Source organism: Gymnoscopelus microlampas (genome assembly GCF_963454915.1).
Source record: "Gymnoscopelus microlampas genome assembly, chromosome: 14".
Lineage (NCBI taxonomy): Eukaryota > Metazoa > Chordata > Actinopteri > Myctophiformes > Myctophidae > Gymnoscopelus > Gymnoscopelus microlampas.
The window spans coordinates 41,753,700-41,779,997 of record NC_139951.1 but is presented as its reverse complement, the minus strand read 5'-3'; the positions used below and the strand labels follow the sequence as shown (position 1 = coordinate 41,779,997).

Here is a 26,298-nt window from a genome sequence, read left to right as displayed (position 1 = left end):
ATTTCTGTGTTGCCACTGCTCTTGTGCCATGCTGGCTCACCTGCCAGTGAAGACTAAGAGCCTCCATCCTACTCCTCCGTTCAACACCCCCGCTGACAGGCACCACCCCAGCCTATAGAAGTCACTATCGCAGCGACAAACGATCGCCCAGTCCCCCACCAGGCTTCCCTCCCCCCAAACATGGCCAATGGTGTTTGTATAGATGCAAGGCCAGGCCGTATACATTGTGGTGTATTCGCACCCTTAGACTCTGCGGTGGTGGACAGGTACTTTACCCCTGTACCACATTAGCTGGTTTTGGTGTGGTTTAAATAAGTAATAGGCACTCTTAGTACCGTATGTCTACGATTACACATGGGTTTAATTGGTGAGGTTAGGGTAAGAATCATCTGGGACAGGGCCAGGTCAGTAATAGAGATTGTTCGGTTCCACTCATCGTGGAATGCGCTCTGGGTATCGTCCTGCTAAACTATCCATTCTAAAGCCTACCGTTATGACACATTGTCGACCATTGCCCCAACTTCCTCCGTACTCGGCTGAAGCTAAATGATGATCAGGCCTGTTGCTGGTTGGCTGGTGGTGAGTTGAGATGAAGCTGCATGGAACTGGAGTGGAGTTAAGCTGATAATGAGATGAGAGAACACTCAAACCCTCCTCTTTCTCCTCCTCTCTCACACTCTCGCTCTCTCCTTTTACAGCTTGCAAAAGTTTACTCAACAAGAAATCAGATTCAGCCAAGGTAAGGATGTCTGCTCAGCTCACCATGGTCTCGTATCTACGTTGTCCCTGTCTTGTCTCCTTCACTACACTCACCTAGTCCCTCGGATACTGTCTCCCCAAACCCTCTCCTTCTCTCCTTCTCCTTTAGCTACCACACCTACTAATGCCCTCGCTACAAAGTAGTCCGGGATGTGATTATGTGTTATTTGGACAACTACAGAAACGTCCATTCATCCACTTTATTTCAAACGGATCAGAATGGTGGTGCCGACCATATCCCTGATAGTATCATCGAGACAAGCCCTTCCCTCTCTCTCCCTCCTTTCTCCCTTCCACCCTCTCTCTCTTGTCTCTCCTCTGCAAGGTCCGTTGCTCTCTTTTACGGGCAATCTGTCTTTTCTCTCCCTCTGTAAAGCGCAACCGCCTTCTCCTCTTCCTCCCCTTTCTCTCTCTCTCCCTCTCGATGTCCATCCCCGTCTCCCCTGCCCCAGGGGTCACTCTATGCAGTTAAGTGGCGGAGGCATAGAGAGTTAGTGAAGCAGTAAAAGGATGATCTAAAGGCCATTCTTCTGCACTCAACCCTCTCATTTAGCCTGTTAGCTCAACAGCCTGCGAGCCTCCACCGACATACCCCCCCCGCCCCCCCGCCCCCCCCCCCCCCCGCCCACATCCCTGAACGATGGGCGATCGTACAGCGTGCTTGCATTCGTACACAAGTGTTTGTGTGTGTGTGTGTGTGTGTGATTGTCTCTTTGTGTTATATGCTTGTTTACATGTTGATGTATACAAGCATCTTTGTGCGACTGACCTTCAGTTTGTTTGTGGTTGTGTGTGTGTGTGTGTGTGCGTGCCCACGTTCGCCATTGACCCTATGCCTTTTCTTTGCGTCTCCGCCCCCCCTCAGCCTTCGACCAACAACAGTAAGAACAGCATAGTGAGCGCCATCAATGCCCTGAAAGACTCCAGCATGGCGACCAACTCCCAGATGGTACGGTAGTTCTCGCCGCAGTGTCACCTCATCATCAACCACCCCTCTCCCATACCCCCCCCCCCCCCCCGACACCCCCACCACCACCCCACACACCCAGTAGTGTCACGGTAGCTCTGTGTCTCATCCATCCAGTCTGTGGCCCAATTCCAATGTTGCCCCCTTTGTTAAAGACTCATTCAGGAAGTGTTGGCACCCTACGTTTCAGAATATACACAGGGGGAGGGTAGTCATATATTTATATTGTAAATTCCAAGATTCTAATATAATTTTAAAAACAATTGCGTGTGAGTTTTTCTATGAGAAGAGGAGCTGTGGGTTCATGTAGCTCTGTACCGCGTGTATGCCTTTCACACGAGTGGTTCTCAAACTTTTTAATGTAACAGACCCCCAGTTTGCTATGCACTGACTAGGCCACAGAACCCCATAACCCAATGTACAAATGGAACCAAATGGACTGGTGCGGGTCCAATCGATTCCATTTGTACATTCTCAGAGTTACAAGAAGGCAGATGCCTTGAGGCTTGCGAGTGCCTGCACCGAGCAGCCGAAGGCCTTTAGCGTCGATTAGTGCGTTGTTTTGAGTCGAAAATTCTGTTTAGTTTTAGTCATATTGTAGTCACCTGAAATGTTTACTTTTAGTCTAGTTATAGTCGACTAAATATAGGATGGATTATAGTTGACTACGGTAAATCTACAGTTGATTAAGTTGACTAAAATGTATTTTGGTGGTGCCTTGATGGCGTCGTAATGGCTGATTTTACACTTGGTTGCATGCTGAAAATAGCCAATCTACAAGCTCACCGACGCCTTGTGAGCTTGTAGATCTGCTATTTTCAGCATGACTTGTCTTTTAGTTCTACTGGATCTCTTCTCCACTAGTACCTCCCTAACATTTTAGTCTAGTTTTTATTTGTTGACAAAATTGTCAATATATTTAGTCATAGTTTTAGTCATCATAGCTTAGTTTTTATCTAGTTTTTATTTAGTTTTCGTCAGTGAAAAAAGGTAGTCGACGAACATTTTTCGTCATAGTTTTAGTCGACGAAATCAACACTGCATAGTACTCGACAATGACGCGACTGTTAGGCCTGCTAACGGTAGCGCCGGCTAGCTACAGTACATAACGTAAACAGACCGACCGCAAGCGAGCCCACGTCGCTTCCACCCAGCCAAAGGGAGGACGGTGTAACCAATGAAAACAACGGGGTTGTGATATACAGAATTTGCTGGTGTCGAAGGCATACACCGATCCTTATCCGCTTTTAGCCTAAATGTCTGACTGTACCTCGTGCTGTTTACATTTCAATCAATCAATCAATACACACATCTTGCACTACATCCATCAGTGTCATAGTGGAAGCCTTATCTCTCCCCGGTTATCCGCCATTCAGGAGGTGTCGACATTGTAACTTCTCCACCCAGCAGGCGTAGGTTTTGCTCTTTTTTTTGTGCTCCTAATAGAACTTTTCTTGGCCGCTGTAGGGAAACGGTACTCTATGTTCCATGATCCATTACAAACGCTCTCTGGCTACTTCTTTGAAACCTAAGCTGCCACACGTGCTTCTCGTTTAGCTTAGTCTACTCTAGAAAGCGTTGGATTTTTTTCCTCTTCAGGAGTACATACAGTATACATTTACTGAAGTTGTAATTGTGTAGAACCTCGTCGTCGATTCTCGCTCGCTCGCTCGTTTTTGGACTCATCTTGAGCCCCCTACGCAGTTCATCCTCCTTTGCTGCTATTTTAACTCGTCTTCACTTAGAATTCCTACTGACTTGCCAGCCTCAAGTCTGCTGTAGGTTGGAAACCATCGCTCTTCACAATCACAGCCCACCTCAGTCCTTCTAACCCTTCTTCAGAAACCCAACCGCCTACTAGCCTGTGCTAACCTGTCTTCCCACGCAGCCACTGAAGTCCTTCACCGTACTATGAAATCTTCCTCATCTCCCTAACAGCCATTACGCTCTCAGATATATACTTCATGTGCATGCTTTACATCAGTGGTTCCCAAACAGTGGTTCGGGACCCATTTGTGGGTCGCGGACCCATTTTTATGGGTTGCGACTTGCAAGTAAATATCCCTTTTTGTTTTACTTCTTTAAAAAAAATCATGTTTCAAAAGATTTTCTATTTCTTTTTTAGTTTTGTTTTTCTCACAATTATTCATGGAAAAAATCCATTAAAAAATCCATAAAAAAAACATAGAAGTAGTGAAAATAGCAGATCTACAAGCTCGACACATTGTGAGCTTGTAGATTGACTATTTTCACTTGTTTGGCTCCCGGGAAGACACATTTCTCTTTTGGGTCACGACCAAAAAGGTTTGGGAACCACTGCTTTACATTGTGGTGTTGTGTTATGTTTTTAGTTTTCAAGACACCTATTGAAATGTGTTACAGTATCTGTTGTTGTTTTATGGTGGTATAGTGGTTTGGGTCTCAAAACGTGGCTGTGAGATGTTTTGATAGCAGCTGGGAACAAGATATTCGAATTGTCTAGGTAGTATAATACCTCATGTTTGTATTCTCATCTGTTTTAATATGAGCGCCTCCATAAAGAAAACCAGTCTAGTGTTACCAGGAGTGTTGATGTTTTTGAGGATGTTTTGTGGAATAACCTGTTATTCACTGTTGTTCCCACATCACAGGAATCTCAGAGTACTGTGGTCCACAACCCTCCTGATGGCATCAAGGTGAGACATCTGTTACCCACTTTAACCATTAACCTGTTAAAACCGGGAACGCATCTGTGTAACCACTTATTTTACACTTTATACTTTGGCTATTTTAGAAAAATCTTGAAAATGTGTGCAAATCTTTGAATGTATATATTTTTTATAGCAAACATTTTAACTCAAATCTTTGCTTCTGGGGGTCCCTGGAACAAAATATTTTGAGATGGGGGTCCGTGGCCAAATACATATAATTTTGGGGGTCCTTCACATGAAAAAGTTTGAGAACCCCTGATGTAGAAACATAGGTTTTTTCATAGGATTTAGAAGACATTTGTAGATTGGGCCTCAGGTCTTATTGGTTTAAGACCTGAGTCCGATTCTACAAATGCCTTCTAAATCAGTAGTTCTCGAACCTTTTTATGCCAAGGACCCCCATTTGATGTGTATTTGGGCACGAACACGAACCCCCCCCATCTGAAAATGTTTTGTGCCAGTTTTAGTTTAATTGCAGTTTGGTTAGTGGTTAGCCATCTACTTGAAAAGATGAACAGGCGTTTGGTCTCCTCATCTCAGTACAGTAAAATAACATGCAACAGACACTCAACGCAGCTACAGACATAAATAGACAAACAAAAAAAAGAAGAGTGACATGGCAAGCCTCTTTGGTCCGATGCCAACTTCAGTCTCTGCGTCTCACTCTTCTCTCTCTCTCTACCCCTCGCCTGTCGTTTCCCGTCTGCGCCTTGCGCCCGTCCGCCGCAGGGATCAACGGAGAGCAACGCCACCAACGACGAGGAGGAGATGAAAGGTAAGAAAGGTACTCTGTCCTTTTTGATCTCCTCCTCTTTCTCCCCTGTCTCCTTCTCCCTCCCCGCTCCCTCCCTCCCTCCTTCCCTCCTCTAGAGAGGTGTGTGTGGGTTTGCTAGTAGCGACTCGCGCGTTGCTAAGGGGGTGGCCGAGATACTGTGTGTGTGTCTCTCTCATACGTACACTCTTGACTGTGTGCCTGCGGGGTGCGTGTGTGTGTGTGCTGTGTGCGTGACTGCGTATGTGTATCTTGTGTTTGGTGTGTGTGTGTGTGTGTGTGTGTGTGCGTGCGTGCGTTCTAGCGGACAGCTCGGTGCTGAGTCAGAGCAGCGCCACAGAGGAGATGCCCCCCCTTCTGCCCTCACCTCAAAGCGCGCCTGCCAGTAAGTTTACTCACGGCAGCCAAAGGCTATACAGTCCCCCTCCCCTTCCCCTTCCCCTTCCGTCCCCCTCCACTGGCCCAGTGAGGCCCCCCCACCACCCTACCCCCCCACCCACCCTCACTGTGTTGTTGCAGTCACTGGGCAACACCCCCCGTCCCCCCCGTCACACACACCACCACCACTACCACCTTTTGGTGTCCCTTCCTTCACTTCTTTGGTCTGCCCAGCTTTTGTGTTGCTCTGACCTGTCTGTGTGTATGTGTATGTGTGTGTGTGTGTGTGTACTCCATGGCGATCACTACCAGTAGGGCTGTGGCCCCCTCCCCCCACACCCACCCCCGTTCCCCCGCCACGCCCCCCCATTTGTCCTGCCTAGTAGGACAACCAGGGCTGGAAGATGCCACTGACTTTGTCCCCCGCTGGCCTCTATCTATCTATCTATCTCTCTTGCTCCGATGCCTGATTTATGCTTGGCCGCGTGCCCCGCGTTGCAAGCCCCCCGCAAAAACAGCCGATCTACAAACGCTGTACGACGCTTCGCGGCCGCAGCAGCGTTGTGTGTGTGAGCTTGTAGATTGGTTGTTAATCCGGCGCGCGGCACGGGCCGCACAACGAAGTGTAAATCAACACCTTCGACTGTCTTGTTTGCCTGAACCACTGACTGCTGCAGGAGCCCTGCGCACCACTATATTCTCCTCCTCGCCTCTACTCCCTGTCCGTTCTTCTCTTCTCCTCTCCTCTGCTCCCCTGTTCATTCTTCTCCTCTGCTCTACTCCCAGACCTGTCCGTTCTTCTCTTCTCTCCTCTACTCCTCTGTTCATTCTTCTCCTCTCCTCTACTCCGTGTCTGTTCTTCTCTTCTCCTCTCCGCTACTCCCCTGTTCATTCCTCTCCTCTACTCCCCATGTTCATTCTTCTCTTCTCCTCTCCCCCTCTGTTTATTCTTCTCCTCTCCCCTCCCATTCATTCCTCTACTCTTCCTTCTATTCTTATCCTTTCTCTGTACATTTTTTTCCTCTTTCTCGTTTCTCATCTATTCTCCCCTCCGCTTTCTTTTTTTGTCTCTCTCTCCTTGTCCTTGTTTCTCCTCTCCTCTCTCTCTCTCTTTACTGGGCTAACCCTTTTATTTATGCTCGGTTGCACTCCGGTGTCACGCCATGAAAACAGCCGATCTACAAATGCGTCGCAAGCGTTTGTAGATCTGCCAGTTTTTGGTTGCGCGACACCGACGCGCAACCAAAGTATAAATCGGGCTTGCTGAACACACCTGCACAGAAGGATGGTTTCACCTCACCTCCCTCTCTCTCTCCCTTCACAGCTGGTTTCAGCTGTTCGTCTTCTTCATCCTCTGTTCGTCTTCTCTTCTTTCATGCCCTCCCGCATCTTATGTCCTCTCTCTCTCTCTGTCTCTCTCTCTCTTTCTCTCTCACAATCCCTCTCTCCGTTCAAACACTGCTTTCCCACAGGCCTGCTGTGAGCCAATAACACAAAAAAACAAACAGCTTTTTGCTCCAGTCTCTCTCTTGCACACATCTTTTGTATTTTTGTCGGTTAAAAAACAAAAATAAAAACAAATCTGTGACAATGAGCTATTGGGTGTTCACTCAGTTCTATTAGAACATTATAGAACCAGAGGAGAACAGAGCGGAACAAAAACGAAAACAAAAAAACGCCTGGACACGGATGAGTGTATTAAAAATGACAGCTGCATGGTGGGGGGGGATACATCACATGCCGTGACGCCATCAAACTCATGCTCACCTTGCCCCCAGCCCTCATAGTGTGGACGTGCTGCTGTCTCCCATGTTGTCCAGATGCATGTCTGTCTAAAAAAAACAGGCGGGGTTGGGATCCTTCTAGGATTTGAACGATTCCGGTTCCTTAAACGATTCCCTCTTTTAATGGTCCGATTGCTTTAACGCAGTTGTTTTCAACCCGTTTCATATCAAGGTCCATTATTTAATCGCCATTTGAGCCACAGAACCACCGTTTGGTGAGATTTAGACTCTCAGACCCAAGACTATTTTGTCGTTGGATACGATTTTGTCCAAAATGTAATGCTGTATTGATGTGGTACCATAGGAGAGATAACAGGCAAACGTTGATCAAAATAACAATTCTTTAATTGAGTAATGCAGATGTTTGACAATAATTTAACTCTTGCGAGCGTAAAATGAAACCAAATGGACCCGTAATTGTCCATTTGGTTTAATTTTACACACTCAGGAATATTTTTTTGATAAACAAAATTCAATCATACATACATTGCATCAATGCATACATAATTATTGTAGTGGTTCTCAAAATATGCTTTGGCCTTTTTGGACCATTTAAGATGCTTTACTGGTATGTACTGTGCTATACTTGTTTGTTTTAAAGACTAAAATAAACTAAACTAAAGGGAGCCTCTGGACCTTTACAGGTCCGTAACACTGAGAATGTACACTCTCAGAGCTATGGTGGTCCTTGAAATGAAAAAGTTTGAGAACCAGCGGTGTTGTTATTGTACGTTATTTTATATTTTATTTAACATACCAGCTCTGACAGTGTGATGAAAAACCCATTCCGGTTCCTCAATGTTGGATCTGGTTTCATCCGGTTCGGATTCCCAACCCTAGTCAAAACCCTACTGGATTTTTTTTTGTTTTTAGGGCTGCAACTATCAATTAACTTCTTGGAGATTTAATCTACTAATTACTTTTTCGATTAATCGAATAATTGAGAATCGTGTTTTTGTTGGGATAATTGAATGGAATCGACTAAATTGATTAGTTTGATTATTAACCACTGATGTTTTAAATTAGCCGAACTACTATGCAACGTGTTGTGAGCTTGTAGATCGGTCATTTTTGTCAAAATCGATTATCAAAATGGATTGATTTTTTTTAAATGAATTTTAAAATAAATTCGTTCAATTAATGGTTGCAGCCCTAGTGTGTGAGTGAGTGTGTGTGTGTTTGTTTGTTTGTTTGTTTGTCTGAGTCTCTTGTCTTGTTCACTGTGAGATTTCTGTGTACTAACCCTGCGGCCGCCATGTCTGTTCTTGTTCAGTGTTCTAACTTCTGCTGTTTGTCTTGGTGTAAGCATGTTCCGTGGTGGAGTCGCCGATCCGTCCGTCTGTGTGTGTGTGTTTGGAAGTGGTTGTGTACACTAACTACATTATGTCTGCATGTGTGCATGTGTGAGAGTCTGACTGACGGAGCACGTCTTTTGTCTGTGTGTGTGTGTGTGTGTGCGCACACGCTCGTGAGAGTGTGTTTGTGTGTGTGTACATGTTATGCGCGTGTCTCAGGGGCTTGACGTACTTTGTTGTGCGCCGGTGTCGTGCACCAAAAAATAGGCGATCTAGTACACCGTTTCCCAAACAGTGGGTCGGGACCCATATGTGGGTCGCGGACCAATTTTTGTGTTGCAATTATTATTTTTTGTTAACTACTGTTTTTTTCAAAAGATTTTTTTTTTTTAATCAAAAAATATTTTTTTTCCATAGAACAAAATGTAAAGAAAATCTATTAATTAGAGGGGGGGGGGGGGGAAATACTTTTAAGAAGTAGTAAAAATAGCAGTTTGCATCTTGGGGAGACAACAAATTTGTCTTTTGTGTCTCGAGCTAAAAAGTTTGATCTAGTACAAGCTCACAACGCCTCACAGTGCGGCACGTTGTGAGCTTGTAGATCGGCCATGTTCGGCACGAACTACACCAGCCGGCCCAACGAAGTATAAATCCAGCTGAAGGGAGAGTGTGTTGGTGTGTGTGTGTGCACGTTTGTGGCATGAGGACGTGAGTGTGTAGGGGCCGTCACGATTATGACATTTTACCTGACCATTAATTGTCGCTCAAATAATTGCGATACATTTTATTGCATTTCTGTTGTTGAACATTGAAACGTTATGAATACAAAAATACATTTGTGTTTGGCTTTTTAGGCTTTGTAAACAAAAGAAAAACAACTTGCATAATTTAATAAAAAAATGTAAAAACATGAATACTGGAAATGGCCGATCTACAAGCTCAAAACGCGTCACGATGTGACGCGTTTTGAGCTTGTAGATCGGCCATTTCCAGTATTTTTTAATTTTTTTTTGTGAACATGGTAATGATTATGCAAACAAATAATGCCGAATATCTCAAATAATTAGGTGATTATGTAATAATTGTGACAGGGCCTAGTTGTGTGTACATCTGTCTTGTGTGTGAATGTGCGTGCGTGCGTGCGTGCGTGTGCATGTGTTGACCGTGCCTACTGTTTGTTCCAGCTGTTCCGCCGCATGACGTAAAGCGCATGGCATGGAACAGCACGGGCAACACTGGCTCCGCCCCCGAGTCGGAGCTCGCCCAGTCCACCCCTCCTCCTCCTCCCATCGCTCCACTAGGGGGCAGCAGCGTCCGCACTATAAGCAACACTCAGCAGAGTAAGCAAAACCCAAACCAACACCAGTCTGAAGTCGACACCACCTAGTGGCGGGCCGCGCACACAGCAGCGCATCGCGTTGATTTGAAGCAGTGTTTCTCAAACATTTTCATGTCAAGGACCCCTAAATTGATGTGTATTTTGGTCACGGACCCCCCCCCCCCATTCGAAAATGTTTTGTGCCAGCGACAAAAAAATAAAAATTAAGAAAAATAATTCAACATTATTCGATACTTTCAAGATTTGTTTTTTAATTTATTTCACAAATAGCAGATTTACAAGCTTTTTAAAATGTTCTGCTTTTTTTGAATAGCAAACGTATGGGGATAAAGTGGTTCTAATGATGCTGATGCCAACGTCTGGGGATAAAGTGGTTAAAATTATGCTGTATTAACACTTTTTACTGGGAACCCCCCCAAACCCCACTTTAAGAACCACTGACCCACATAACATGCGTAGCTGTTGGGCAGAAACCTTGTTTCTCCCTGAAAATTCAGGGAATTAAGCAATAATAATAATAATAAGCAATTATTGCACTGCATTAAAGTTGACATACTAGTATCACTCCACACGTTCGCCTTAGAATCGCAAGCCTTTTTAACGTATAGTGACGGATGCAATTAACGTCAGTTGGGAACCAAATGTGAAATTGTTTTTACTGGCAGTATCCTTTTAACCTGCGTTTCCACATTCAAAGCCTTCCATCTCCCAAAAGTCAAGTGTTCTCAAGAGTGAATTTAAGTGGTTTCATATTCTGTTCAGCAAATGAGAGACGGTAAAACCTTATTGATCTCCACACAGTCATGTTTTATAAATTAGACAAGACATCGTTACATACGTTGCATGCACTGACATAATGCACAAAAAGGCAAGCAAAAAATCTCTAAAGATGTGTGAAGTAAATGCCATTAAGGATAGGTATGCAATTTATCAGTACTGTATAAAACACGTGTACATTTTTAATTGTTAGCAGCATAGGCTGGTTCTACAAAGGTGACAGACCATTAACCACAACCTATACTGTCTGTTTTTAAAACATTAAAAAGTGAAAATGGAGATAAGATGTTTCTCCCCGACGGTAACTATACGACAAGGCGCGTTTTGTAGTTTGGCTATTTTCACCTATAATAATGTGCCTATAATACATATAATAATGTGCGTATAATACATATATTAATGACATATCAGGGTTAAAGTGGTTAAAGGAATGGGACAGTTTGGGTCCGTTGAGGTGGTTTTGAGCATTTTTAGATCATGTTAAAATTCCAGCACAGTAAAGTATACTCTTCCATTTCTTTACTTGATGTGCCGCAAATAGACTGTTCCCGAAGCTCATCCAAAGAATCAACCAAAGCCTCAGGAAACGGCTAATCATCACAAGGCCGCAAAAACAAATTCATTTAGTGTTGTGGTGTCTGAAAGGAGTACCGCTAAATCAGCACTTTTCTTTCTCCAGAGCAAAATAATCTTGTAGCGTTTGCAATAAAAACGTCCAACTCTGTCAAACCTGGTTAATTGGAGCGTCCAAGTCCTTCACCGATGGAAACGTTTGAGCTCCAACCACGGGACAGAAAGCAGCTAGATTATTTGTGACGAACCAATTGCTGTCGTCTGTCTTCATAGGCTTCAAAACTTTTCCGTTGTCTCATCAAACGCAAGAGCTGTTTCTAAACTGTATAACACCATTTCTATTTGGCCTCGTTACCCTCAGAACAATTGTTATTATCCACCAAATGGCACACAGTGTTCTGTTGATGTCTTTCTTTATTGACGAGTCGAGCATGTCACTTGGAATTGGGTGGCACAGCTTCTCATTATCAGAACATATAATTAAACCCCCACTGGTCAGCAAACCTGACTTCTACTTTCTTGAACCACTTGAACCCTATATTATACATCATCATACAATGGTGATGCGCAGGGAGTATAGTATATCTACAAGCTCAACTCGTCGCATTGCAAAGTGTTGACTCAACACTTCTAAAAATAAGAATATTGATCTACAAGTTATTAGTATTCTTTTGCCCAGAATGACGTTTAGGTCACAATGTCACTACTGCACATGTGTACATCTTTTACTTCTTGATAGAACATGAAAACTAGCAAGGTTTTTTCATGACTAATCTGGAAGGAAAATCCGTACAGTTCATCTGATAAATAGCATATCATTATTAAATGGTTTCTTGGTAACTGGTCTCGCGTGCACATTTCTGCGTTGACAGAGCTGGCATTATATAGAACAACCCTCTAAAATCACCGTACTCATTGCTACAGCGCTCAATTATTTCCAAATGGAGCTATTTAAGTTCACATATAATGCACGTCATCTACTGTACATATCTGGTAAAGGATTAACACATGCTTTTTTATATTGTAATACTGTAAATACTGTAATACTGTAAAACTGAAATATTGGAATGTCAGTTTCCTCCTATATCGTTCAGCCCTAAATAATATACCCACATTATGGACAGTAGGTTGAACGTGGCTAATGGTCAGCCATTAGTAGGACCCAGCATGTGCTCTTACAATGCTAATCTTCTGTACATGTGTGTTATACCAATGCACTTCAACGTGAAGGAGACATTATTACACATTAATGCAAGACAAGTGGTTCTCAAACATTTTCATGTCAAGGACGCCCAAATTAATATGTATTTGGCCGTGGACCCCCTATCTGAAAAGGTTTCGTTACAGGGACCCACAGGATGTATGTAAAAAGAAATCACAATTATTCAGAATCAAGATTTTTTTTTAAAACGTTCAAAAATAGCAGATGCACGTACAAGCTTGCAGGAGCTTGTAGATCTGCTATCTTTGAATAACCAACAAAATAAATGGATAAAGTGGTTAAAATGATTGTGATGCTGTATTAACACATTTAGCTGGGGACCCCCTGGACACCCCCCACTCCCCCCAAGGACCACTTTGAGAACCATTGCATTAATGCATCAGTCATATTAGGGCTGTGTGAAATGGACAAGATCAAATATCTATGTTTTGGACTAAATGCCTCAATATCAATAGTGTGGGGATGACTATATTGTGAGGATGACTATTGGTGATTTCGCAAAATATTTACAGAATGAACATCTTGTGAAATGAAATAGTCATCAATTCTGCCTCTATAATAACACATTAATTGGGTAAAGACAGATAATAGAACAGCTAGAACAGTCAGGTAAGTTCAGTAAATGGCATCACTTTACTTTAACTTTTAAGTTTTTTTAATAAAAACTGTTAAGCACTATATTCTGATAGTGATCATTGCTATAGAGTGTTTGTTCACTAACGGGGGTCTCTCCTTTCATCAGCTTAACATTTTAAGTGTTCCATTTCCATTTCTGTCTGCCCCATTTTTTTGTGTCATCACTTCTAGTTTCACATGCGTATCCTGTATCCTGTATGAGTTCTCTCTGCTGATTGGATTCTGCATTTTCTGTTAATTAAAGAGCTGGCGAGACAGGGAGATCCCTGTTACTGAACAAACACTATATAGCAATGATTACTATCACAATATAGAGCTGTTTAACACTTATTTTAACAAAGAAATGTCACTTACCCTATTGCACCTTTTTAAAACCAAGAAAGGACATGCCGGCACGATATTAAGCATATTTAAAATCCCAGATGATATCTAGTCTCGTATCACAATATCGACGCAAGGCGTTGTGAGCTCGTACATTTTCCGCTATTTTACGTACAACAAAGCATATTGCTGCTGTCGGGCAGAAACCTTGTATCTCCACGTTCACATTTTTAGAGGGGGCGTTTTTTCGCGAATTAACGCAAGAGTACAAGTGTGTCGCATAAAGTAGTGAAAATAGCAGATTTACAAGGTCACAACGCGTGAGCTTGTACAGTAGATCGGCTATTTTCACTATTTTGAAATGTTTAAAAAAAATAATGATAAAAAAGGAACAGTTTTTGGACATACAAGGTTTCCACCCGACTGCGACAATACATAGGGTTTTAACCCATTAAGACCTGAGGACGATTCTAATAAATGTCTTCTAAATCTAAACCATGTCAAGGACCCCCAAAATGATATGTATTTGGCTGAGGACCCCATCTCAAAATATTGTGTTCCAGGGACCCCAAAAGCAAAGATTTGAGTATCTCTATATATATATATATTTTATTTTTTTTCAAAGATTTCCACAAATTCTCACGATTTTTCAAAAATAGCAGATCTACAAGCTTGTAGCTTGTATATCTGCCACTTTTGAATAGCCAAAGTATAAAATAATGGAGGTTAAAATCTAAAATGACACGCTTTCCCGGTTTTAATGGTTTAAGTGGCATTTAAGCATGGAAGGTGAGAGAGGCAGGACGTGACGGTAGCGCTGAGTCACCGCAGGTCAGCACTGAGGATGAGGTGAATGCAACACAGCTATTTATGGACAGGAGGAAAGGATAGAAGAGACTGTTGAGAGAAACACCACCTGCTTCATCATCCTCTCATGTTTACCACCCCTGTATCTTTCCCTCCTTCCCCTCCTCTTTCTCTCTCTCTCTCTCAACCTCTGTGTCTCTCTCTCTTTCTCTCTCTTGTCCCTCTAGCTCGTAAACAAGAGATCATCAAGATAACGGAGCAACTTATTGAGGCTGTCAACAATGGAGACTTTGAGGCCTACACGTGAGTTTACAACAAGTTCCAAGTTTTCCCCGTCATGCCACTGGAGTCGTGTCTCATCCAGACTCTTTGGTTTTGGTTTGAACCAAAGATGGTTAGGATCAGTGTTGCCATGTTTTTTTCATTATTATAAGCGACTTGGGGCTTCTTTTTCTGTAAAGTCACTTGTAAATATTGGCGGTTGCGTTTTTTACCAGCTTGTGAAAGCAAGCTGGTCTATATTCAGTCACTGCGCTAGTCGCGACTTTTTCCTCATTGGCTGTCCTTTAAGCCAATGGGGACTCCGCAATGCCTTCCCATACTCTGAACGGGCGCAAGAGTGCCGTCACTGACTGAATCTGTCAGTGCAACACGTTCACCTGAACGTCCTCTCAGGCTATGGCATCACATCACATCTGCCTCAATAATCTAAACATGTTTTATTTGGTTGATGGATGGCCCTAACAACACAGTTTACCGACAGCACCCCTCCCCCATCTGACAACGTTGTCAGCGGTCTGTCCCCGTACTAGATTTGTGTTGTTTGAATGTTTCAAAAATCATCCAAATATTCCACATTTTATTTCAAGATTCTTTTTGAAAATGGCAGATCTACAAGCTCACAACACGCTGTGAGCTTGTAGATCGTCTATTTTCAAAATAGCCGGTGTATATAGGTTCAAAGTGCTCATTTTGGGCTGGCAACACTGGTTAGGATAAAACCACCAACGCTGCAACTTTGATTTGATGAACCGTTATCTGTGTCCCGTGGGGTCTGGGAGACCAGAGGCAGGATGTGAGGCTCTTTAATTACAATGGAGAAAGTGACCATGAGCACAGATTATGACCGACATTCACTGAAGTAAATGTTAGAGCCTAACCGATGCCAGCATTTTGAGTCCCATCCCGGCTATTTGTTTTATTAGCTTGAAAACTATTGAACATTTTCACCAAGAATGACATGCCCAAAGTATAGGGACTGAAAGGATGAAACTAATAAAAAATTGTGCTACATTAGTTTAATTAACTACCGATGTTGACAAAAAAACTCAAATAATTACCGCTATATTGGTCGGGCTCTAAATATTGGACTCATTCTCCGCAAACCGCATAACTTTCTGAACAGATCTGACATTGAAATGGTCGTCTTCAGACAGACAAATTGGGAGGATGTTCTCTTTGTTTTTCGAGACCTGTCTGTGTCAGCAACACACTCAGGAGATCTAGCAACACCGAAGGAGAGAAAGCACCGGAAGAGAGGATGATATTGATTGATTGATGATACCTATCTTATCGATCGCAGTGAGCTCGTCTATCAATCAACAAATCAGATCGAAGAGAGATGTCAACTAGATGTAAATGAATGCAGGAGGTTGACGTGACGTTGCACTAAGCTCTCGTTCTTAAAAACGACTTACTGAAACAATATCAGCTCAGTATAGATCATGCATTTGATCTCTGAGCAGAGTCCGTCAGGGCTGTAGTGACTTTTCTGTTTTCGTTCTACATTAAATATCTTGGTTGAAAATAGCCGATCGACAAGCACACAACACAAGTTTTCCCCAGAATATGGATGCTGGGGTTTTAAGTGGTTAAGGGTCTCTGGTTGAACACTTGAATATATGTTGAATACTCACTTAACTCTCCTTTTCCCTCTGCCTTTTTACCCTCTCCTTCCTCTCTCACTTCCTCCCTCTACCCCTCCCTTCTCCTCCGCTGTTCCTTCCCTTTCCCCCCCCACTTCCTCTCTGCTCTCTATCGCCCTCTGTCGTTTTCTTTTCCAGGAGGATTTGCGATCCCGGGTTGACCTCCTTTGAGCCGGAGGCACTGGGCAACCTGGTGGAAGGAATGGACTTCCACAAGTTCTACTTTGAAAACCGTGAGTTTTCCTACCGCTGTGGTTCTCAAATGTTTTTTTTTTTCATGTCAAGGAACCCCCATATTGATTTGGGTATTATTTGGCAGCGGACCCCCATCTGAAAGGATGTTGTGCCAGAGACCGCCATACAAGAAGATTTGTGTCTAAAAAAATCTAAAATAGCAGATCTACAAGCTCACAACGTGTCATGATGTGACACGTTGTGAGCTTGTAGATGGGCAATTTTTGAATCAGCAATGTATAAAATAGGGTTAAAGTGGTTTTACTGATTGCGATGCTGGGGACCCCCTGGAACCCTTTCAAGGGACCCCTGGAGGTCCCTGTACGAACCCTTTCACTTTGAGAACCACTGTCCTGCCCTAAATATGTCCCAAGGTGTTAATTACTTTTCTGCATTGGCCCAGCGCATGGCTTGCTCAGACTGGCGCTCGGTGCTGCAGAGCTGTTAGGACTTTAAATCGTCTTGCTCGGGGACACTTAGGGACACGTAGACGGGCAGAGCCAAGGGTGGAACCGGTGACCTTCTGACTAGCAGATGGCCTCGCTACCCACTCAGCAGTACATACAGTATGCCCAAAGCTCTCTGGAGACACACTGTCAGCTTAGAACATATTTTCAAATGCTTTCGCCATGCAGTCTGTGCAACGGAAACCCTGAAAACATATTCCAATGTGTTTTTTAGTATATTGGTATTGTATTGTATTGTCTGTAATGTATACTGATGAATCTACAAGCTCGGCTGTACAGTAGAGCCTCGAGCTTGTACGGTAGATCGGCTATTTTAAGAGACTTGGTGTAGAGGGAAAAGGGGAGGGAACCAAGTCTAGACCCCTGGAGGACCCCCGGTCAACAGAGTATGTGCTGTAGGTTGTAGGGTTTAAAGGAGTAGTTCACCAAAAAAAAATGTTTTGAATTACACACCCCATGGAGCCTTGAATTCATGGCGATTGTTTTGTTTTTGTCGCATTCCTAAGCCAATAATTTGATGAACAGCGGAGTCTCCGGTAGGACACTCAATTGAGTCTCCTACTGAGCAGCCACCCAGTCATCGAATTAATGGCTTAGGAATGCGACAAAAAGTTTTTAAAAAATCACCGTGAATTCAAGGCTTCATGGGGTGTGTAATTGATAGAAAATAAGTAATTTTTTGGGTGAACTACTCCTTAAGTGGCTAAATTTAGGGTAATGAGAAGGGTGGAGATTTCCGTGGACAATAAAACGTGTGCCTTTTTCGTTCAGTCCATCAAAGGAAGTCGATGAAAGTCCACTTTAGTTTCCTTTGATGTGCGAGGGACAAATGACTGTGACACACTGTGTGCATGTGGCTGGTCTGCGGTCTGCACGTTCAGTTCAGCTTACAGCAAACACACAGGAATGACAGGTACAGTCAATGCACATGTCGGCCAGCTGCACACACACATGTATGCCTGCTGGGCACACACACACAAAAGAGATCGTGGGTACAGTCAGTTCTTCTCATACAGTGCAGCCACACACACACACACACACACACACACACACACACACACACACACACAGCTCATTATACACAATACAGTGCTGCTGGTACAGTCAAACCATGTTCTGTGATAGCATTAGAATCTGGTAACAAGTATAACTCATCAAGTTTAAAGCTGGTATCCTTAACTTAAGTGTAGGACTGGGTGCCATGATACTATACCTTTATGGCACCAAACTAACTGCTTCGATACCATCGAGTACCGAAAAATGCCATGTCATTCAGTACAACATTTCAATATCTACAGCCTAGTGATTGATTGATTGATTGACTTGATTTATTGATCATGAAAAACATATATCGTCTCTGTCGGGTGGAAACCTCATACTGTATGTCCAAAACTGTTACTTTTCAGCCTTCAAATAAAAAAAAACATCAAAAGTAGCGTATCCACAAGCTCAAAACGTGTCGCTTCGCGCTGCGTTTTGAGCGTGTGGCTCTGCTACTTCTGAGGTTTTTGTGTGACGCTCTAGGATGATCAAGTAGGGCGTTAATTTACAAAAAGAATACACAACACGTTAGAATATAGAGATAAGAGCTTTCTGCCCGACAGCAACATTATGCAACATAACTTGGCCCACCATAACCAAAGGGATAAACACAAAAAAGGCTGACAGCTTAGCTTGTTTTCCATTGCGGTCGTCATGCGATCCATTGTCTAATTTATAACAGTGTTGCGTGCCTTAACCCTTTAAGACCTGAGGCCGATTCTTACTAATGTCTTCTAAATCCCAACAGTATTCTGAAAAACGTATGTTTCTATATCAGTCCGTGGACCCCCATCTCAAAATAGTTTATTCCAGGGACCCCCAGAAGCAAAGATTTGAGTTACAAATGTTTGTTAAAAATATATATATACTCAAAGATTTGCATTTTTTTTTACGATTTCTCAAAAATAGCAGATCTACAAGCTCATAGCGCGGCACTCGGTGCCGCGCTATGAGCTTGTATATCTGCTATTTTTGAATAGCCAAAGTGTAAAATAATGCTTTTTAGCAAAAATCTAAAAATAACACAGATGCTTCTTCAGGTCTTAATGGGTTAAAATAACTGATCTACAACTAACGCATCGGATTGCTAGGCGTTGTTAGCTTGTATAAATCTATTCATTTCCACAAGGCATACAGGGAAAACACTACGTTATGCCCAGAGCAGAGTGTGTTGTGTTGTAATTGAGAGGCTGGACTACAGCGTGCGTCACATTGGTGAGCGCAAAATTATGGCTTCATTTTATACCAATAGCGTGTGACGCAAATAGTCGCCAAGCACTGACATTTATCTACTGCTGAGCTCAGACAAAATGCCTGTTTGGGGCAGAGGATATATTGCGCTTGGAGCTTCAGGCAATACAACTTGTCAGCCAGTAGTGGTTCTTACCTGACCACAGGATGTACATTTCTCAGTAGAAGAGCAGTGTAGATTGGATTGTGTCGAGGAATTATGGATCAATCAGTATTTGATGAGGCAAATGGAGTCGGAGACACTTATTTCAAGGTGGTGGTGGTTGGGTTTTTAATACGTAACAGTATATCATGGGGAGAAGTGCATTAGACTCACAGGTCGGTGGGGGAAGTAGTTCTGCGTCGAATACAGGGATCAGACCATAGTTGTACTCGAGATAAGAGAGAAGCTGCTTGAGGGACCAAGCTGTACCTAAAACAACAGATACACCAGGGCTGAGCCATGGCATCTTGTTATAGGCAGAATGTCATCGTCTCTCATAATATGCAGAACACATGGATTCAAGTTCTCAGTCGCCACGACTGATTTCAGTCATTAAGGATTCCATTGAAGTCAGCATGTCTTCAATGGAAGCGTGCCATGCGCCGAAAATAGCTGTGTGTGGCAGTGGTTCTCAAACTTTTTCCATGTGAACGACCCCCAAAATCCTACATATTTGGCTGCAGACCCCCATCTTATATTTTGTGACCGTGACCTCCAAAAGTAAAGATTTGAGTTAAACATGTTTGCTTTAAAAATATATATATATCGGCCCTGGGCTCCCTAGGCTGGTGGGGGGAGTGTAGTGCCCAGGATCACTTAGAATCGAGGGATAAAAAATATTTAAAAAATATATATATATATATATTCAAAGATTTGCACACATTTTCACGATTTTTCAAAAATAGCAGAACTACAAGCTCATAGCGCGGCACTCTGTGAGCTTGTAGATCTCGGATATTTCATAAAAGCAAAGGTTAATCCTCTGGCATTTTGTTTTAAAAATATAAAATGACTATCCTATTTTTGCTTTAACCCATTAAGACCGGGAACGCATCTGTGTCACTTTAGATTTCTTTGGCCTATTAAAAAATGGCAGATATACAAGCTCATAGCGCGGCACCGAGTGCCGCGCTATGAGCTTGTAGATCTGCTATTTTTGAAAAATCGTGAAAATGTGTGCAAATCTTTGAATATATGTATTTTTAAAGTGAACAAACATTTTTAGAATCGGCCTCAGGTCTTAATCCATAAGAACATATAAGGCATTATGAACAACATAATGTAAGGAATAATTCTACCACAATTGTTCCTCAATTTGCAGTTGTAAACCGTGCTGTATGTGTGTGTGTGTGTGTGTGTGTGTGTGTGTGTGTGTGTGTGTGTGTGTGTGTGTGTGTGTGTGTATAATCCAGTGCTGAGCAAGAACAGCAAGCCGGTACACACCACCCTGCTCAACCCACACGTGCACCTGATCGGCGAGGATGCCGCCTGCATCGCCTACATCCGCCTGACGCAATTCGTGGACTCCGTGGGGCGCCCTCGCTCCAGCCAATCGGAGGAGACCAGGGTGTGGCATCGCCGCGACGGAAAGTGGCTCAACGTTCACTTCCACTGCTCGGGGGCGCCCGCCGCACCACTACAGTGATCCAGGTACAGACATACATATAACCTGAACGATTAAACACACGTACGTATCGTTGATGTCGGGCAGAAACCTTGTATCGCCGTATCTCAACTTTTTCATGTTTTTTATGTTTCGTAACTGAATGCCCTACTTTGATGGTTCTCAAACTTTTACATGCCAAGGACCCCTAAATTTAGATGTATTTGGCCGCAGACCCTCCATCTGAAAATGTTGCCAATGTTGTGCCAAGGGCCCCCAGAAGAGAAGATTTGTGTTGAAAAATTCAAATTTCTACAAACACTTTCAAGATTTTTCTAAAAATGTTCAAAAATAGCAGATCTACAAGCTCGAAGCGTGATACGCTGTGAGCTTCTATATCTGCTATTTTTGAATAGCCAACGTATACAATATGGATTAAGAAAATAGCAGATATAGAAAATAGCAGATATAGAAAATAGCAGATATAGAAGCTCACAGCGTGTCACTTTGTGACACGCTGTGAGCTAATATATCTGCTATTTTTTGAATAGCCAACGTATACAATATGGATAAAGGGGTGAAATCTGTATTAACAGATTTTTTTGGGGACCCCCTGGACCACCACCCTGGGGATCCCCGGACCCCACTTTGAGAACCAATGCCCTACTTGGTACATCGTACAAGGGTGTCGCACAAAAGTAGTGAAAGTAGCATATCTACAAGCTCACACAACGCCTCACACTGCAATTGTGTAAGTTATTTTCACTATTTTACCCTTTTCTACGGTTTTGGATATACAAGGTTCCCACCTGACAGTGACGATGCATACAAAAAGGCTCAAATTTTGAACTGGGTGGGCGGTTATCAAACTAATAATGAGGATGTAATTTACAAACCCACCCAAAATGCTTTTTCACTGTGGCTGAGTTTGTCTGCCAGTTCTGACCACTAACCAACCAACCGTCAGAGCTGTTTTATATACCATATATATATATATATACGTATATTAAAGGTGGTGTAAGTGATATTTCTTTAAAGAATAAGTCTTAAACGGCTCTACATTTTGTTAGCTATCATTGATATAGAACATTTGTTCAGTAACAGCTCTTTGGTAAACAGAATATACAGTTTTATTCAAACAGGAGAGAGAACTTTTACAGGATACATACGATATGATACGATAATACTTTATTGTCAGTTCACACTGAAATTTGTCTTGCGACCCAGCAGCCATGTATGCAACACATAAACGGTACATACATTTGACATGACACAAAAAAACAAAAACAAAAATACATACATAGAGACATATAAAGACAAGAGCAATGTCCACCACTCAGCCTACCCCTGGCCTAAACTCCTGATTAAGCCTCAATGTCGACTGATGGACAAAGGACCTCTTCAGTTTGACCTTATTGTATGTTGGAACACTGTGTCTCCTTCCTGAAGGCAGCAACCTATATTCTCCATACAAAACATGGCTGGTGTTTGCAGCAGTTGTTATTATACGTAGATAGAGCCTCTGAAGTGGTTGTCCAACAATCTTTGAACAAATGTTCAGTTGCTGCAGCAGTTGTGACTAACACTTTAACACGACAAACAAGTGAAATTGGAAGTGATGAAACAGAATAAATTAGCAGACGAAATTGGAACTGGACTCCATAAAATAGAAGCCGATGCATTATGCGTTAAACACAAGTGTTCCATAGGCCGTAGCTTATATTTTTTCTTTGAATTCAATTCTAGGTGATGGATGATGGTGGGACATTTGTACATAGTTTTCAAATTTGTAAAATGTTTGCATCATTTCAAGATACATGAGTATGAGGGAGAGACTTTTATTGGGGACCCATTTGAATGACCACCTGGGATCCACTACAGCGGTTCAACATTATGGGATAAAACTGGTATACCGACCTAAAAAAATATTTTCTGTTTATTAAAGAGCTGGAGAGACCGGGGAAACCCCTGTTAACGAACAAACACTCTCTAGCAATGATTACTATTTGGAATATACTGTAGAGATATAACTTTTCAACAAGTAATGGCACTTACAGTACACACCTTTTTCGGACAAAACGAGTACAAGTTTCTTGGCTGCTAACCATGCTAATAATGAACAAATATCTCCCCCTCTTCACCTCACCTCACCCCCCACCCCCCCCAACCCACCCCATCCGTCCCACAGTGGTCCTGAGCCTCCAGTCCACTGGAGCGTGTGTTTTGGGGGGCAGATTTTTCGGCGAGCGTGTTTAAAGGGGCACGTCCTCAGCGTGGATTGGCTCACGCCAAGGAGCCCGGCCGGGCGAGATTGCATCCCTCTCCACGAACCACCAACCAATCCCGTCCCTCCTTTGACCTGCTGGGGGCCACAGCCTGAACACAAGGCACCCGCCCCCATGGGATGATGCATGCATCTGGCGCCCCAAATAAGGAGGGCGCTGTCTTTGCCCTCTTGACCCTCCCCCCTGGCAGCCATCTTTTTTTCTGCCCGCGCAAGATGAGACGACCCGGGGGTGGGGAGAGGCTTTAACAGTTGAACTTGTGACGGTTTATGAGTTATGAATATCCTGTGTAAATTATGACTAGATGTACAAGAAAAAAATACCACCAGAACCCAACTAAGCATTTATATTTACTATGTATGATCGAGGAACAGAAGGAGGAGTGTGTGCGGAGGAGGAGTGGCGGCTGAGGTATTGGACTTATGTTTCGTTTTTTTTGGCATCCTTGGGGGTCTTCCGGGCAGAAAGCATGACGCTGGATATCCCGGAAGTATGATGTAAATGATATAGGGAAACCTCTCCCCTCCCCCTCAAAAAGCGAAAGTCTAGAATCGTGGGGAGGGGGAAAGGGAAAAATCACGTCAGTTCAATGGGAATGAGAGAACTTGACCACGTGAGCAAAAACTTGATATAAAGAAAGGAAAGAGGAAAAAAAAAAAACATGGAGCACCAAAGTGTAGAACTTTAGGCTTTTTATGTGGTCATGTGTGTCGCGTTTTCGTTTCGTTAACGTTTTTTTCCGAGAGAAGCGAAGGTCCGCGGGGTTTCGCGTTCCAGATCTATTTGTTTTTTTTTGGTTGTTTTTTTAGGGTCCTGTCCCATTTGCGTTCCTGTGAATAAGCTGAGACTTGTTGTCTTGACTAAAAACCTTGTGTCTGAGGCTACTTTTTAAGCAAACTGAGTTTTATTGTGCAAGTACAAAGCTGCAAATGCGCGTACATGTTTTTAGGTATGTCTGTATGCAGTGGAGAGAGAGAGACAGGTCTGGGAAAGGCGTCTGCGTTTTGCATGTTTTCCCGCCATCTCTCCCTTGCTTTGCCCCTTCTCTCTCTCTCTCTTTCTTTCTTTTTCTCTCTTTTTCTCGCTCTCTCTCTGTAATCCCACCTTCTTCTTAAACCCCCCTACCCTATTCCCCTCACCTCTTCCCCTCGCTTTCTGCTCTTAAAGGCCTGGCGGTTTGTTTATAATCCCTCTGTACATACAGTGTATGTATAGGGTTATGTAGAAAGGTGTAATATATGTACATGCATCAAGAGACTCATCCTGTGCACCCGGTCGTGGGAACCACCTCATAACCCCCATGAACCTTATGAACCCCCACGATAGCCTGTTTATGACCTTAAAATTCTGGTTTTGGCCCAAGAGCGTAAAAAAAAAAAAAAAAAGGAAAAAAAAGAAACATTTTATAGATCTTGGACATTTTTTGAACACTCCATAATTTAAAAAAACATATTTAATTTGGTGTTACTGCTCTTCCTTAACATAACGGTAGTTTATCTTTCATATAAGCTTATGTTGTCACGGGTCACATAAACACGCACACGCATACACACACACACAGTACAAATGTCATGGACACACGACTGTTTTCAGACTGAGAAGTGAATGAATGGAAAAATAAACGTAAGACACGTAAAAAGAAAAAACAAGAGATCTTCATCATCACCGCCTGTGTCCACCCGTCCACCCCAAACAACATCCTCACTCCTAACCTCGCAAACACGCATGCGAGTCAGCCTCCTCTCCATTGCGGTGGATTACATATCACGCCTGTTGTTTATGTGTTAGGCTTTGTGACATATCTGCAAACCATTGCCTTTGTGTGACCATGGCGTACCGCCCTCCCCCCCTCCCCCCCTCCCCTCCCGCTGTGCTACTTGACTGTCTCCATCCGTCCGTCCGTCCGTCCGTCCAGTTGTTATCTGGCCCTGCAGTATATCTCCCTACGTACGATGATGATCACCTTCTCCCCCTTATCCTTGGAAAAAAAGCTTAAAACAAAAAAGGCTTTGTTTGTTTGTAACTCTCTCGTTTTCGCTATTCCGGTGTTAACTTGGTTTTCGAGTTTTGTTGTCGCTGTTGCTGTTTAACTGTCGTTTGCCGTTTGGTAATTTTTTACTGCTCAGCCAAGCTAGAGTTCTGCACTCTTCCCCTCGAACACACACACACACACACATACACACGCACGTACGCACACGCACGCACGCACGCACACTCAAAAATGGGGGGAAACAAGATGGAGATAAAGATGAACAATGCATAATTCTGACAGAATGATCAGTGATTGATTAGGGCTAAATTATTTATTGACATAATCGACCCTCAGTGTTTCTTTATAAACGCGGCCTGCTCAGTTTAAAAAGGAGTTTCCAAAAAAAAAGAAAGAGAGAGAGAGACAGTTGGCAAGTTGTGAGACCTTACACCGCAGAAGCCAGAGAGCGGGAAGACCTAGTTATATGCATGTTTCAGTTAAGCATTTCTACCATGTACCTACCTAAATAAGGATGGGGATAGTGTTTATAATATATAACGATATTTGCATCTTTGAAATGAGACCTTCCTCCATCCAGAATGTTGAATAGGTGACATGAACAATTAAAAAGCAAAGACAAAAAAAAGTAAAACTGCAAAAAAAAGAAAAAAACCTTAATTTAAAAAAAAAAGGATACAGGAGCCGTAGCTTGGCATTGAGGCCGTCGATGTTAGCATTTTCCCTGCGTTGTAATGATATACTATTTGGGCTGCGCTTTCTCCCCCAGCCTTCACATGGATGCTGGAGTGTTTTTGCATGATCATGATGTACAATGAAATACAAACCATGAATTGACGACTATCAAGTGTTTGTCTGAGTGTTAGTTGGTCTTCATCATAGCTTTGTTATTCTTCGAACTTGGATCTTGAAAGTATTTAATAAAAATACTATTTCAGCACTGTTTTGTCTCTCAAGGCTGATTGTTTTTGTTTTACACATCATACACACTTCTTTTTTCCACCACCTCTGTTGTCGCCTCTGTGGGACGAGGCCCTACTTCATAGTCATCATTCCAGTCATATTTCAAACAAAACGGTTGTCAGGCAACAGTTTTGTTTCTTTGTCTGATAATGATCTTGTTTGAAAGGTAGCTTAAGCCTTTGGAAGGCCTACCCTACCAGTTTGCCAGAACTTTCCTAATAAATCAAGCTACTTTT

The 26,298-nt window shown here is 43.0% G+C and overlaps 1 protein-coding gene across 13 annotated transcripts in view; it reads left to right on the top strand.

The window, feature by feature from the left end:
• camk2g1 (calcium/calmodulin-dependent protein kinase (CaM kinase) II gamma 1) overlaps nucleotides 1-26,042 on the top strand; it is a 73,389-nt gene extending 47,347 nt beyond the window's left edge. For 2 of the 13 annotated variants that reach the window (XM_084077485.1, XM_084077483.1), the window contains 10 exons: nucleotides 699-739; nucleotides 1,625-1,708; nucleotides 4,357-4,401; nucleotides 5,146-5,191; nucleotides 5,493-5,573; nucleotides 9,830-9,985; nucleotides 14,548-14,623; nucleotides 16,384-16,478; nucleotides 20,634-20,871; nucleotides 23,013-26,042. In XM_084077485.1, the coding sequence (XP_083933611.1) occupies nucleotides 699-739; nucleotides 1,625-1,708; nucleotides 4,357-4,401; nucleotides 5,146-5,191; nucleotides 5,493-5,573; nucleotides 9,830-9,985; nucleotides 14,548-14,623; nucleotides 16,384-16,478; nucleotides 20,634-20,866 (857 nt within the window). In that variant the 3' untranslated portion in view covers nucleotides 20,867-20,871; nucleotides 23,013-26,042. Of the gene's footprint in view, nucleotides 1-698; nucleotides 740-1,624; nucleotides 1,709-4,356; nucleotides 4,402-5,145; nucleotides 5,201-5,492; nucleotides 5,574-9,829; nucleotides 9,986-14,547; nucleotides 14,624-16,383; nucleotides 16,479-20,633; nucleotides 20,872-23,012 lie in introns of all 13 variants that reach the window. The other 11 variants (XM_084077490.1, XM_084077489.1, XM_084077487.1 and 8 more) reach the window with 8 other exon arrangements.
• The last annotated feature ends 256 nt before the right edge of the window (nucleotides 26,043-26,298 follow it).